The sequence below is a fragment of the Penicillium arizonense genome (assembly GCF_001773325.1).
Source record: "Penicillium arizonense strain CBS 141311 chromosome Unknown PENARI_contig016, whole genome shotgun sequence".
Lineage (NCBI taxonomy): Eukaryota > Fungi > Ascomycota > Eurotiomycetes > Eurotiales > Aspergillaceae > Penicillium > Penicillium arizonense.
The window spans coordinates 163,715-175,430 of NW_019173293.1; the positions used below are offsets into that span (position 1 = coordinate 163,715).

Genomic DNA, 11,716 nt, shown 5'->3' on the forward strand with positions numbered 1-11,716 from the left:
TCGATTAGTCGGCGCATGAATTGCATGGACCGGCTAATACGTGGGGAAAGCACGATATGACAGCTCCATGTACCGACCCCGGATAATCGAACAGAGCTTCATGCGCCGGGCAAATGGATCTCCACAGTAGACGCGGGGATAAGCTTCATGAGTGGGATAGTGGGGATGTGGCCTGGGGTTAAGGGGTAATTGAAGCAATTGTTAGGCTTTCTCACACAGACTAATCTCTCTTCAGCGAGGCTGGAGACCAGACGACAATACCGGGCCAGGGTTTGCGGGGGAAACTACCACATTTGCATATCCGAAATGACAAAAGGACGATGGTCTGTAGCGAATTGGTGGCTCTTCTGGGGTCCGGGGAGGAGTATAGATGCAGGTGCGGTGATGGTTATTGGTCCTGGTAAGGTCTTTTCCGCTGCCCTAACTGTTTTACAACTGGGGCCGCGAGATCTTCATCATCGTGTGAGTTCTATGGGGATAACTGCCATTTTGGACATAAGCTCCTTGGTAATCTCCGAGTTTGGCATGTTAGTATGTGCTGTTGTTTTGAGGGTTTGGGATACTTCGAATTAGGGCGGACTACAAATGTGGTTTCACCCACCTCATTTCCTTTATTTATACGTAGTGTGGAGACTACAGGATACATTGAACATTTGCATACTCCTCAGTAAAGTGCCTTTGCGTTAGGTCTTTACCCGACACGGGTCCTAAGAAGTCATTGCGGAGAAATAGTGTAAAGTCAATGGTACAAGCTCTTTAGCATATCTCATTGTCACCTGAATCAATTTGCATCTCTTCCCTACTCAGAGTTCAATAAAACTACCTCCAAGATCTCACTCTGTGCCTTGCCTTTAGCAGGCAAAAATGACTCGTCCACTGGGGCTTGTTGGCAACTAAAGAGATATGAGTTGTTGAAGATCGGGCGGGTGGTGAATCTAGGTCCAGGTCAAGTTGACTTTCAGATGGACTCCGCCAGAGCCTCCCCTTCGTCTATCCGGTTTTGGTGTTAGGCAGCTCATGTTGCCGAGCTAGGTGCGGAAAAGGGTTGTCCTGGCGGAAACAGCCTATATCTTTTTGTCTGATATTATTCTATGCATTAGGACAAAGAGAAAGAGCATGACTGAGAGCCTCCGTCTACTGATTTACAGTCTAAGCACCGAATATAAAATTGGAAGATCATTCATTGGTTTCCCATTCATTAATTTATCATGGTTCGATTTCAAGAACAGAACCCTGTCATAAACGCCGCATACGTGAAATGCAAACAAGATGGTATTGAACAAAAGAAGCCATGCAACCAGCCGCGCCTAATCTCCAGTTAGGATGTTCACCGCACAGTGGACTGAGCCCGTGGCAGGTGAGGGTTTGTGACGGGGATACCAGCACGACGCTTGGACTGGGGTTTGGGTCTGGAGAGTGTGTACCTGATAGGAATGTTAGCATAGTTCCAACGAGTTCAAGGATTGGGAAGAAACATACTTGGCAAATGCACGTGAGAGTGCCTTCTTGCAGCTGACCTTCTGGCTGCCAATGAACGAATCCACAGTAACAGCGATGGCACGGTCGATATCCTGCGCAGAACAGTACTCGGACAGGCGCATCTTGCAGAAGGATTCGGCAATACGCATGATAGCTTCAAGGTGACGAACCTGGGAATATAAGTAAGCATGATGTCAACGTAAATTGTATAAAGATAACTTACTGTGATGGGGTACGCTCCAGTGGCAAGGGACTCGCGGCGCATGTCGGCGAAGAGACGTGCGACCTTGTCCTGGTCGATCTGGTAGAGCTTGGGGTTGCAACGCTCACGGGCGTACTTAATGTACTTCCGCAAGAGCTCTTGGGGGATCTCGCCCTCCTTTTCTTCCTCGGCCCTTTGCTTCTCTGCTGCACGTCTGGACACCTCCTCTTGGGAAGGAGGCAGTCGCTGGCCATCTTTGTTGATGCGGTAGCCCTCACCGTCAATGAGATGGCCGTCAGCATCGACCATCTTGCCGTCCTCATTTCGGAGAGGACGAGCCGGGTTAGCACGGTGGTGGGACTCGATCACGAAGTTGGCTAGGCGCTCATCCTCAGCAGGATCAACAAGATCACGGACAACACAGAGTAGATCAAAACGAGACAAGATGGGGTCCGTTAGGTCGACATTCTCCGAGAAGGGAATTGAGCTGTTGTACCGACCACCCTTGGGATTGGCGGCGGCCACAACGGCACAGCGTGCCTGCAACGTTGTCACAATACCAGCCTTGGAGATAGAAATTGTTTGCTGTTCCATGGCTTCGTGAATAGACGTCCGATCCTGGTCGTTCATCTTGTCAAACTCATCAATCAAACAAGTTCCACGATCAGCCAACACGAGGGCACCACCCTCAAGAGTCCATTCGCTAGTGAGGGGATCCCGACGGACACTGGCTGTAAGACCGACTGCACTAGCACCCTGCCCAGTAGCGAACACAGCACGGTGAGCTGTCTTCTCCACAAACTTGAGCACCTGAGACTTGGCAGTACCGGGGTCACCAAGAAGTAGAACGTTAATATCACCACGAATTGACATCTTGCCCTGGGCCTGCTTGCTGACACCACCAAAGAGTGAAAGTGCAACAGCAGTCTTGACGTCCAGGTGACCATAGATACTGGGAGCCATGGAGCGGATAATCTTATCCACAATATCAGGCTCGCGCGAGAGTGCGCGAATCTCGCGCTCATCCTCTTCTGTCAGGTGGAAACCAGCCAGCTGGTCGTGGGCCTTGACCACATGGTTGGCCTCAATAATAGTGGCAAAAACGGGGAATCCATTCTTGTTATTCAATTGGGCATCGTAGCTGTTGCGGTAAACACCAATAACCTCAATCTCATCGCCAGGCTTGGCAGTATCGATCAGATCTGCAAGCAGGACGACTTCGCGCTGGCGCGGCAGACGACCAGCGGGGACCGAGCCGGGCGACTCCTGCAGAGTCAACTTCTGGTAATTGCGGTAGACGGTCTTTTCGGAGTTGACAGTGAAGGGACCGCGAGACTGGCAGTTTTGACAGAACGAGATCTTCACTTCTGCGCTGGCTTCTTGCTGGAATGGTCCCAGGGTGATACCACACTTTTGGCAGAGAAACATAACGTATTTCAACTGCGGGAAAACACCGGTTCGACGAGTGACCACACCGCTGACGCGAATCAGACAGTTGAGATGCGACTGACGCAGTTGACGCAGAGTGTAAATGATTGGCACATCGGTGATGCGGACGTGGATTTCGTTGTGAATGTCGTGGTACTGGGGGTAGTGGAAGAGTGTGACATCAAGCGCCACCTGGTCGAACACCTTGAGGACTTCGGTGGGCTCGTTGGCGAGGAAATATGACAGAGCTGCCTTGGTTTCACTCAGATGGGCATAGGATACCTCAAGGGAAGCCGAGTTGACCTCACCCAGGGTCTTAATCCGATTACCGTAGACGGACTGGCCACTTGGGTCGATGAACTCTGTCAGGAAGGCCTTGAATTCACGGTAAATAGAGCGAAGAACCTGGGGCTGCGTCACCCAGTCCGTGATATTGGCTGCCTTGACATCAGCCAATTCCTCCAGGGAAAGTTCTTCCATGCCCTCATCAGCCATGTCGATATCTTCCCTGTCCTCATCATAATGATGTCTGCGTCGTCGGGGCTGGCGAGACAAGTCCATTTCAATATCATCGTCATCCTGTAAAAAGGCTGCAGGCATGCGGCGTCTGCGTGCCAATTCGCGGTCTCTCTGGTTCAGGCGAGCATCTAGCTGCCGACGGCTGGCGGCGTCAATCTCCTCGTGGTCTTCGTCGTCATCGATGTATCCTTCATTTTCGTAGCGGTCATGTGCTGCATCGCGGTAATCCCGCTCGAAGTTGTCGCCAAACAGGTCGATACCATCCTCGTCTTCGGCCAACTCATCAATATCATCAATATCCTGTACAAGCCCCGTTTCATCCTCCTCATCTTCATCTCCCATGTCAAAGGGAATTGGGGGAGGGGACGAGCCCAAAGCAGTGGCTGCGCAAAAAAATTGTCAGTCTCAAGTTGGCCCAGCAACGTGAACATGGGAGCAAGCATACGACTTGATGGAGGCAATGGGGCCGGCGATGACATATAATCATCTTCTCTGTCTCTCTTACGAGTGTTGGTCCTCAGGCCACGGTTTGCGGCCGAGTCGCTGGGTCGAAGCGGACTGCGGTGTGTTAGCATTCGGGACAGAGAATTCATAAGGGGCTACTGACTCCATTGTGTGTGTGCCTGTATGATTTCAAGCAATCTGCGATAATAAAAGAGAGGCAAGCACCAGGGAAAAAAGGATGATAGATAGGTGGTATCCTCCCTTGACTCTTGGTGGGTTGGATGTGGTGTGGCTGAGACGAAAGGGAAAGGGAGCGGCAGAGTTCAGTTCCTCGCGTCAAAATCGCGACGCGTCTAAGACGCGTTCCACTTAAGCCCTAATCGGGAAGGTGGGTAACCGTATTCTACAGTGCACCCAGGGTGTTATTCTCGAAGCATACTGGTTGTCCTATTCTTCTTTAAAAAAAAAGCCTTGGATGAAAATGGCAAGAATACACCTACCTCGAGACGATAGGACTACTTTCGAATGGCAAAAACATTGACCGACGCAGGGATCGAACCTGCGACCTTCCGTGCTCAACATGTAAGACGGACGCCTTAACCACTTGGCCAGTCGGTCAATAGGCTGACAAATATTATCTCCCATGATATATACCTTGAGACATGGAGGCTGTGGGACTGTTGTACTTCATACTGCGTTGTTTGCCCCATAGGGACTTAAATATCCTCGATTATCTTATTGTCTATTTCATTCTCTTCAAAGGACAGGATAAAGTGAAAATTTTTGGTGTATTTCTCTGTTGAGAGGCACTTCATTGTCCAAATAAGTGATAACGCGGTAACCGATAGTAGTAGAGGGAGTGTTTGGGCCTAGAGATTTTGCTTGAGATTATCTTATTCTTATAGCAATCATTGAAGCAAATAGATGTGAAATACATCAAGGCTAACCATATCCAACATGAGATCTAGTTATACATATACATCCTCTATGGGCCATTGCAAAAAGGGCAAACTAGGCAAACTTCTCGCGCATCAATGGAGTTGGCATATGATTGCGGCACTGAAGATTCACAAGGGATTGTTCGTACATTCAGTCTGATTCTTTCAAGGCTGTGCGATTCTCTATATACGAGTTGAAGCTTGATTTTGATCGTTTGCTACCCAACGTCTCTGGCAATTGCGGCCCTCCCATATTGACCGCGCCTCATCACGTCCGCGACGCCAACCTTATTCACGGTTGTCTGATCCTACGACACGCGATTTTTGGCTCCCACAACTTCGATCTTGCACACTAACCTTAAGCGCGACACTCAAACAGCATTCACCTCGTCATCAGTGCTCGCATCGTTCCTGACAACGCTCCACACAACCTACCTTGTTCACAACCTCGATTGTCCGCTCCACTCCGCGCCTCTCTGCTTCGCCGATATATCCCACTGTTTGCAATCACAACATTACCCTAATCGTGTCCACATCCCCAGGCTCGTTTGCCATCGATCGTGCGATCATTGCGCTTCCCGCACATTGCGTCATTCTGTTTTGCACGTCGCGACGGGCCACTCTCCTCGGCCCTGAGATATTGACCAGGTTCGGACAACATAAGCAGACCTCTGAAGATGGACTCCGTACAAACAGCGAGTGATCAAATCAAGGCTGAAGATGGCCGACGCGAAAGCTTCAGCTCCCAGAACTCGCAGACCGCAAGGCAGTATGGATCATTCCTCAATGTCTTCCAAGCCCTGTGATGACGATGCTAATCCACATCAGGTTTATTGACTCCCAGCTTCAACTAGAGGCCGATGCGCGCGAGGCTCTGCCTTATGTGAGCGTTCCACCATGAAGTCTCTCAGTGCAGCGTGGTAAATAGCTAACTTCTCGCATTCAGTCCTTCGATTCCTGCACATATGCCCTTGGGCCGTTACGACAGATCCTCTTCGCTTGCCTCACTTGCAACCCTCCTCCTGCCAATCCCGACGAACCCTACGATGCCGCTGCTGTCTGCTACTCATGCTCGATCTCCTGCCACGGTGAACACAACCTAGTCGAACTCTTCAACAAGCGCAATTTTGTCTGCGACTGCGGCACCACTCGCCTGCCTTCTTCTTCCACTTGCACGCTACGTGAAGATCCTAAGACTGGAAAGAAAGGTGTTCACTCTCAAGAGGCTGCTGCGGGCAACTCTTATAACCACAATTTCCGCAACCAATTCTGCGGCTGTGGCGAACAGTATGATGCTCACCAAGAGAAGGGAATCATGTTCCAGTGCCTGGGGATTGGCACCGTCGAGACGGGAGGCTGTGGTGAGGACTGGTGGCACCCAGAGTGTCTGATCGGTTTATCGCGCGATTGGCATAAGGCTGCACCCAAGGTCACAGTCGGTGGTGGTGACGCTACCGGGGATGCTCAGGACGAGGAAGAAACTCCGCTTCCACCTGGATTCCCCACTGAGGATGACTTCCATCATTTGATCTGCTTCAAGTGCGTTGACTCAAATCCCTGGATCAAGCCATATGCTGGAACGCGTGGTTTCTTGCCGCCGGTTTTCAAGGAAGGTGGATTGAAGGACACAAAGGTGGTAGCAAATGACTCCGCTTCCATCAACGAGCCCAAGGAAACCAAGTCCGACGAAACTGAGTCGAAAAAAATCCAGCCCAAAGAAACAGGGCCCAAGGAGCCAGCGCAGACGTCCTCAAAGAAGCGCAAGGCGGATGGCGAGGATCATCTTGAGGAAGATCACACTACGAAGCGGACCAAGGAAGAACCGGTGTCCACGGAAGAAGAAAAACCTGAACTCGCATCCATCAAAGAAAGATCAGTCAAGAAAGAGGAAGATACCAAGACTCCTCGGGTTCCCTCTGTCCCCAAACACACCACCCTCCCGGAAACCACGCCAACCGAGTCATTCTCCCTCTTCGCCCTGGAAGATTTCCACGACCAACTTTGCCGTTGCGCAGAATGCTTCCCCCACCTCGCACCTCACCCTCAACTCCGCGAAGAAGAAGATACCTACGAGCCCCCTCTTTCAGACGACGGCGAAGCCAACGGTGCCGCCAGCACCGGCACAGGCAGTATTCTCGAGCGCGGCGAGGCAGCCTTCAACAACATTGACCGTGTGCGCGCTATCGAGGGTGCAATGGCGTACAACCACCTCCGCGACAATCTGAAGGAGTTCCTGAGGCCGTTCGCTGAGAGTGGGCAGGCAGTTAGTGCTGATGATATCAAGAGTCACTTTGAGAAGCTGCGTGGTGATGATCAGGGGATTCGAGATGCTGCTGGTCATGCCTCTGCTGTTGGTGGTGGTGGTGAGGATAATGGTACTGATGGAGATGGTCGACGCGAGCAGAATGGTAAGTTATATCGATAACTGGTGTGCAAATTTCTGGCACTTACAACTAACTCTTTGTTTTCTGATAGGATATTGATTACGAATCTTGATGTATTTTACAGGGACTGAAGTTTCGGGTGTTGAGAATCTATTTATGGATGGGATATGTACAATTTTGTATGGATATGGGACTCGGGACGGGCAATCCAAATCGCTTATGACATTTATGGCGCATAATAAGGGACGAGAGGCTACATGATCTAGCAGACTTCGGAGATCTTGATCAATTGCATTCTTAGGCATTAAATGCATGTTTTCTATCAGCACATAGCCTCTGCGTCTCTTTTCCTCGCCTGTTGTTGCTACGGTCCATCTACTTGTTCCCGCATACATACTGTCACTACGCTTTTTGTAAAAGAGATGATATCTCATAATGCCCAGAATGGATTTCAACGTAAATCATAAACCCAACTTCGCTAGTACCTGAAACGCCGAAACTCAATATGTCACGTTATGGTGATGAAGATATCACGACCAGTCCATCACACGCTCTGAAAAAGACCAATGCAAATGTACAACAAAGAAAGTATATTATTCCTTAAGGCGTTTTGAGGCTCTCATCAACGAATCATCCGGTAGTCCACTGCGCTTGGTACCGGGAAGACTGCCAGTGCGGATATCGTTGTCATCTTGGCTGACCCGACGATGGGGGTATTTACCCTCGATACCCTCAAAGCAGTTACCGCTGATTGGGCCTCCATTGGCAAAGTAGGGGTGCTCGAGGGCCTCTTCGGCGGTGATCCGCTTTGCCGGGTCATATTCAAGCATCCGTGACAAGAGATCAAATCCATCGGAGCCGGGTGTACCAGCACTTGAGGTAGAATTGTACCCGCCATTTTTTAGGCAGCTCTGGTACCAGCCTTCGAGATTTGAGCCACGGTGGAAATGTGAAGGTTGTCGGTGGAGCACTAGAGACTGGAGCTGGGAATATTCGGGCATAGAGACCAGGCCCGGCCAGGATTCTTTGCGGGGAAGGCCAAGGATTTCGACAATCTTCATCATTTGATTGCGTTGGAAGGGGACTGTCTTTTTGCTGTCCATTTTGGCTTCTTCGCCCTTGAAAATTGGTCGTAGGGAGAGGAGTTCGGCGAAGATACAACCCACTGCCCACATATCCACAGCAGGAGTATAGTGGCGACTTCCCAGCAGTAGCTCTGGTGCCCGATACCATATTGTGACGACGACTTTGTCGCCGGAGAACAGTGAATTGAGTGGCTTGTAGAACAAACGAGCGAGCCCTAAATCGCCGATTCGGATGGCTCCGCTTGAGGTGACGAGGATGTTTGCTGGTTTTAAATCGCGATGCAGAACCCAGTTGGTGTGTAGATAAAGTAGCCCGTTCAGCAATTGGAACAGGATGGATCGGACCATACGGGCCGGGATGGCATGCCTTTGGGGTTGAGTGTGATGGTGGATGATCTGGAGCAAATCATGCTCCGTGTATTCGAAGACCATGAAGATGCATTTGTCTTCGAGGATGATTTCCTCTAATTGGACGACATTTGAATGCGAGAGCTCTGTACATAGTGACATTTCACGGATGGCTGACTGTGAAAGACCCGTGTACTGGATCGTCTCGCCTTCCTTGTCAGGCTTGAATCTAGACAAGGTTAGACATGAAGAAGTGTGATACATCGCGGATCATACTTTTTGATGGCAAACTCTCCTTTCTTGCCATTTTTGCCGAGAGCCTTGTAGACTCGGCCATAGGTTCCGCTGCTGATGAAACCTACAATGTGATATCGATCTCGAACCCGGACCTTGCTGGTATATCCACCAGGTCTCCGAGATTCGACGGCATCTATACCACGACATGTCAGCCCAGAACAATTTGCAGCAAACTGCTTGGTGAGGAGAAAGTGCCTGATGACGGAAACATATCACAATATTCAAGCCTTTTGACCATGCCAATTGCATAGAGAGGTGCAAACCAAATCCACGACACAAAGAACCAAGGGGAAAGAGTTACCACGAGAATAGAATCCTCCAGAATTCAAAAAAGGAAAGCCCTTTCCAAACATGATGAAAAGAGAAAACACGGCTATACAAACAAGCCAAACTTAAGAGATAGGCACAGGAAATATATAATTACCATCAGTGGCCTGCAGACTGCGTTTCAAGTTCTGGCTGACTCTGGTTCGGGCAGAGAGAGAGCCGGAGGAGGGCGGGTTTGTCAGACTCATTGGAGAAGGGCCTTGACAGCATCCATTGGTGTTTGTCCACAGGTTTCAAGTAAAGTGGAATATTGTCGGTCTTGAAGCTCTTTTCAGGCGATGAGTTCAGCTGGAGGGTTGAAACAGGAGATGCTGAGTCAGCTTTCCCGGCCACCTCGGGACTCTTGATATGACAACTTGGAGTCTACATGTACTTCTCTTTCGGGCTGGCATAGTTCGTAACTCGGTTAATTTCACTTATTCAGTTTGATCTGATCTTATCTAATCCCAACTGCGAAGGGGTGGGATAGGCGTCATCCCGATCCATCCCTCCATCCCTCCGTGTCCCCAACACTCCAGTCATTTCGCCTTGGACTTGTTTCACGATGTCAGATACATCAACCAAGTCAAGCGTGACGCCGTATTTGGTCTATCTCGTATTCATCACCACGCTTGGCCCGCTTCAATTCGGCTACCATTTGGTAGGGTATCTAGTCCCCGCATTTGCGGAGCATCACTGATACCATGAACAGGCAGAGCTAAATGCCCCTCAAGCAGTGATAACATGTGAACGCAAAGGTGTTCATTCTGCAGGCATTACATTCCATGGTCTGCCGCAATGTCTTGCGATGAGCCCATCCCAATTCGGCCTGGTCTCTTCAATCTACACGCTCGGTGGTCTGGTCGGGGCTCTGCTGGCAGGACCTGTCTCGACTAAGTACGGGCGTCTCCTTGCCCTCCGGGCGACTACGGTGTTCTTCACCCTGGGCCCTGTGGCAGAGACACTTGCGCCCGCCATTCCGCTTCTTGTTTTGGGTAGATTCCTCTCCGGAATTGGTTCCGGTGCTGCCATTGTGGTTGGCCCAATCTATATCTCAGAGATCGCTCCTCCCAGTGCTCGAGGCTTCTTCGGTGCCTTTACCCAAATCATGACCAATGTTGGTATATTGTTGGCCCAAACCCTGGGGTATTTCTGGAGCGAAGCAAACATCTGGAGACTGATCTTAGCTGTGGCTGGAATAATTGGTGCCTTGGAACTTTTGGGGCTGTTCTTGGTACCGGAGAGTCCTGCCTGGCTCGCAGAACACCAGAAGGTTGGCTATGCACGCAGAGTCCTACAGCGGATCCGCGGCCGAGATGCTGATATTGAAGCGGAGATTGCTAGCTGGAGGATTTCGGATGCTCTATCCGGTGAAGAAGAGTCTTTGCTCGCCCCATCAGAGACTCAATCTTCCAAGAAGCCTTCTGTTACGTTCATGCAGGTAGTCAAGGACCCTTACTATCGCCCGGCCATTGTCGCTGTGGTTGGAGTGATGGTGGCTCAACAATTGACCGGAATGAACAGCATTGTTATGTACAGTGTGTCCCTGCTGCAGACCATCCTACCTACGACAGCCGCGTTACTGACAGTGATGATCTCGGCTATCAATCTCCTGATCACGCTGGCGTGCTCTCCACTACCGGACCGCATCGGCCGCAAGACGTGTCTCCTGCTGAGCATCAGTGGTATGGGCAGCAGTTCTATTCTTCTCGCGATTAGCATCTACATAAATGCGAAGATCCTGACTGCGATCGCAGCATTGCTCTTCGTGGCATGCTTCGCGGTCGGACTTGGCCCAGTCCCCTTTATTCTGGCCTCCGAGCTGGTTGGACCAGAAGCAGTTGGCGCAGCGCAGAGTTGGGCACTGGGTGCCAACTGGATTGCAACCTTTGTGGTTGCGCAATTCTTCCCCATCCTCAATGATGCTCTCGGAGGCCGCGGAAAGGTCTATTGGGTCTTTGCAGCTATGGCAGGGTTACTAGGTGGCTTTATCTATCGATATGTACCAGAGACCAAAGGCAAAGCCAATGCTGATGAAGTCTGGAATCGGACGGACCGACGACAAGACTAAAGTGATCGACCGTTTACCCGTCAACTTTGATTCCGGTTTCTGTTTCTCAACACGTCTCAACATAAATTCGTAGACAGTTCATACATGGCTCGCAGCAGATTTGAAACTGTGACATCTTAGGGAAAACAGTACTCCGTCCGTAACACTATACATGCACCTAAAACAGTCCCAGTAGGCATCCATTTTATCCAAGTTGCGGTGTGGGGAACGATTGA

The 11,716-nt window shown here is 50.4% G+C and overlaps 4 protein-coding genes across 4 annotated transcripts; 2 read left to right on the forward strand and 2 right to left on the reverse strand.

Annotated features, from left to right (window-relative positions):
- Positions 1–1,327: 1,327 nt before the first annotated feature.
- Positions 1,328–4,240, reverse strand: PENARI_c016G05692 (MCM DNA helicase complex subunit MCM2; the record flags this gene model as incomplete). The annotated part of the gene is made up of 5 exons (XM_022634059.1): positions 1,328–1,424; positions 1,480–1,649; positions 1,703–4,011; positions 4,134–4,186; positions 4,236–4,240. The coding sequence occupies 5 exons, from the start codon at positions 4,238–4,240 to the stop codon at positions 1,328–1,330; spliced, it is 2,634 nt and encodes an 877-aa protein (XP_022485933.1).
- A 1,447-nt stretch (positions 4,241–5,687) lies between these two features.
- On the forward strand, positions 5,688–7,493 carry PENARI_c016G04718 (putative metaphase-anaphase transition protein (Mlo2); the record flags this gene model as incomplete). The annotated part of the gene is made up of 4 exons (XM_022634043.1): positions 5,688–5,779; positions 5,839–5,893; positions 5,957–7,418; positions 7,486–7,493. 4 exons carry the CDS (start codon positions 5,688–5,690, stop codon positions 7,491–7,493), a joined length of 1,617 nt encoding a protein of 538 aa, XP_022486122.1.
- Positions 7,494–7,987: 494 nt separating this feature from the next.
- Positions 7,988–9,639, reverse strand: ssn3 (cyclin-dependent serine/threonine protein kinase SSN3; the record flags this gene model as incomplete). The annotated part of the gene is made up of 3 exons (XM_022634121.1): positions 7,988–9,056; positions 9,104–9,257; positions 9,549–9,639. The coding sequence occupies 3 exons, from the start codon at positions 9,637–9,639 to the stop codon at positions 7,988–7,990; spliced, it is 1,314 nt and encodes a 437-aa protein (XP_022486202.1).
- Positions 9,640–9,995: 356 nt separating this feature from the next.
- Positions 9,996–11,501, forward strand: PENARI_c016G10050 (putative MFS glucose transporter; the record flags this gene model as incomplete). The annotated part of the gene is made up of 2 exons (XM_022634155.1): positions 9,996–10,091; positions 10,143–11,501. The coding sequence occupies 2 exons, from the start codon at positions 9,996–9,998 to the stop codon at positions 11,499–11,501; spliced, it is 1,455 nt and encodes a 484-aa protein (XP_022485977.1).
- Between the last annotated feature and the right edge of the window lie 215 nt (positions 11,502–11,716).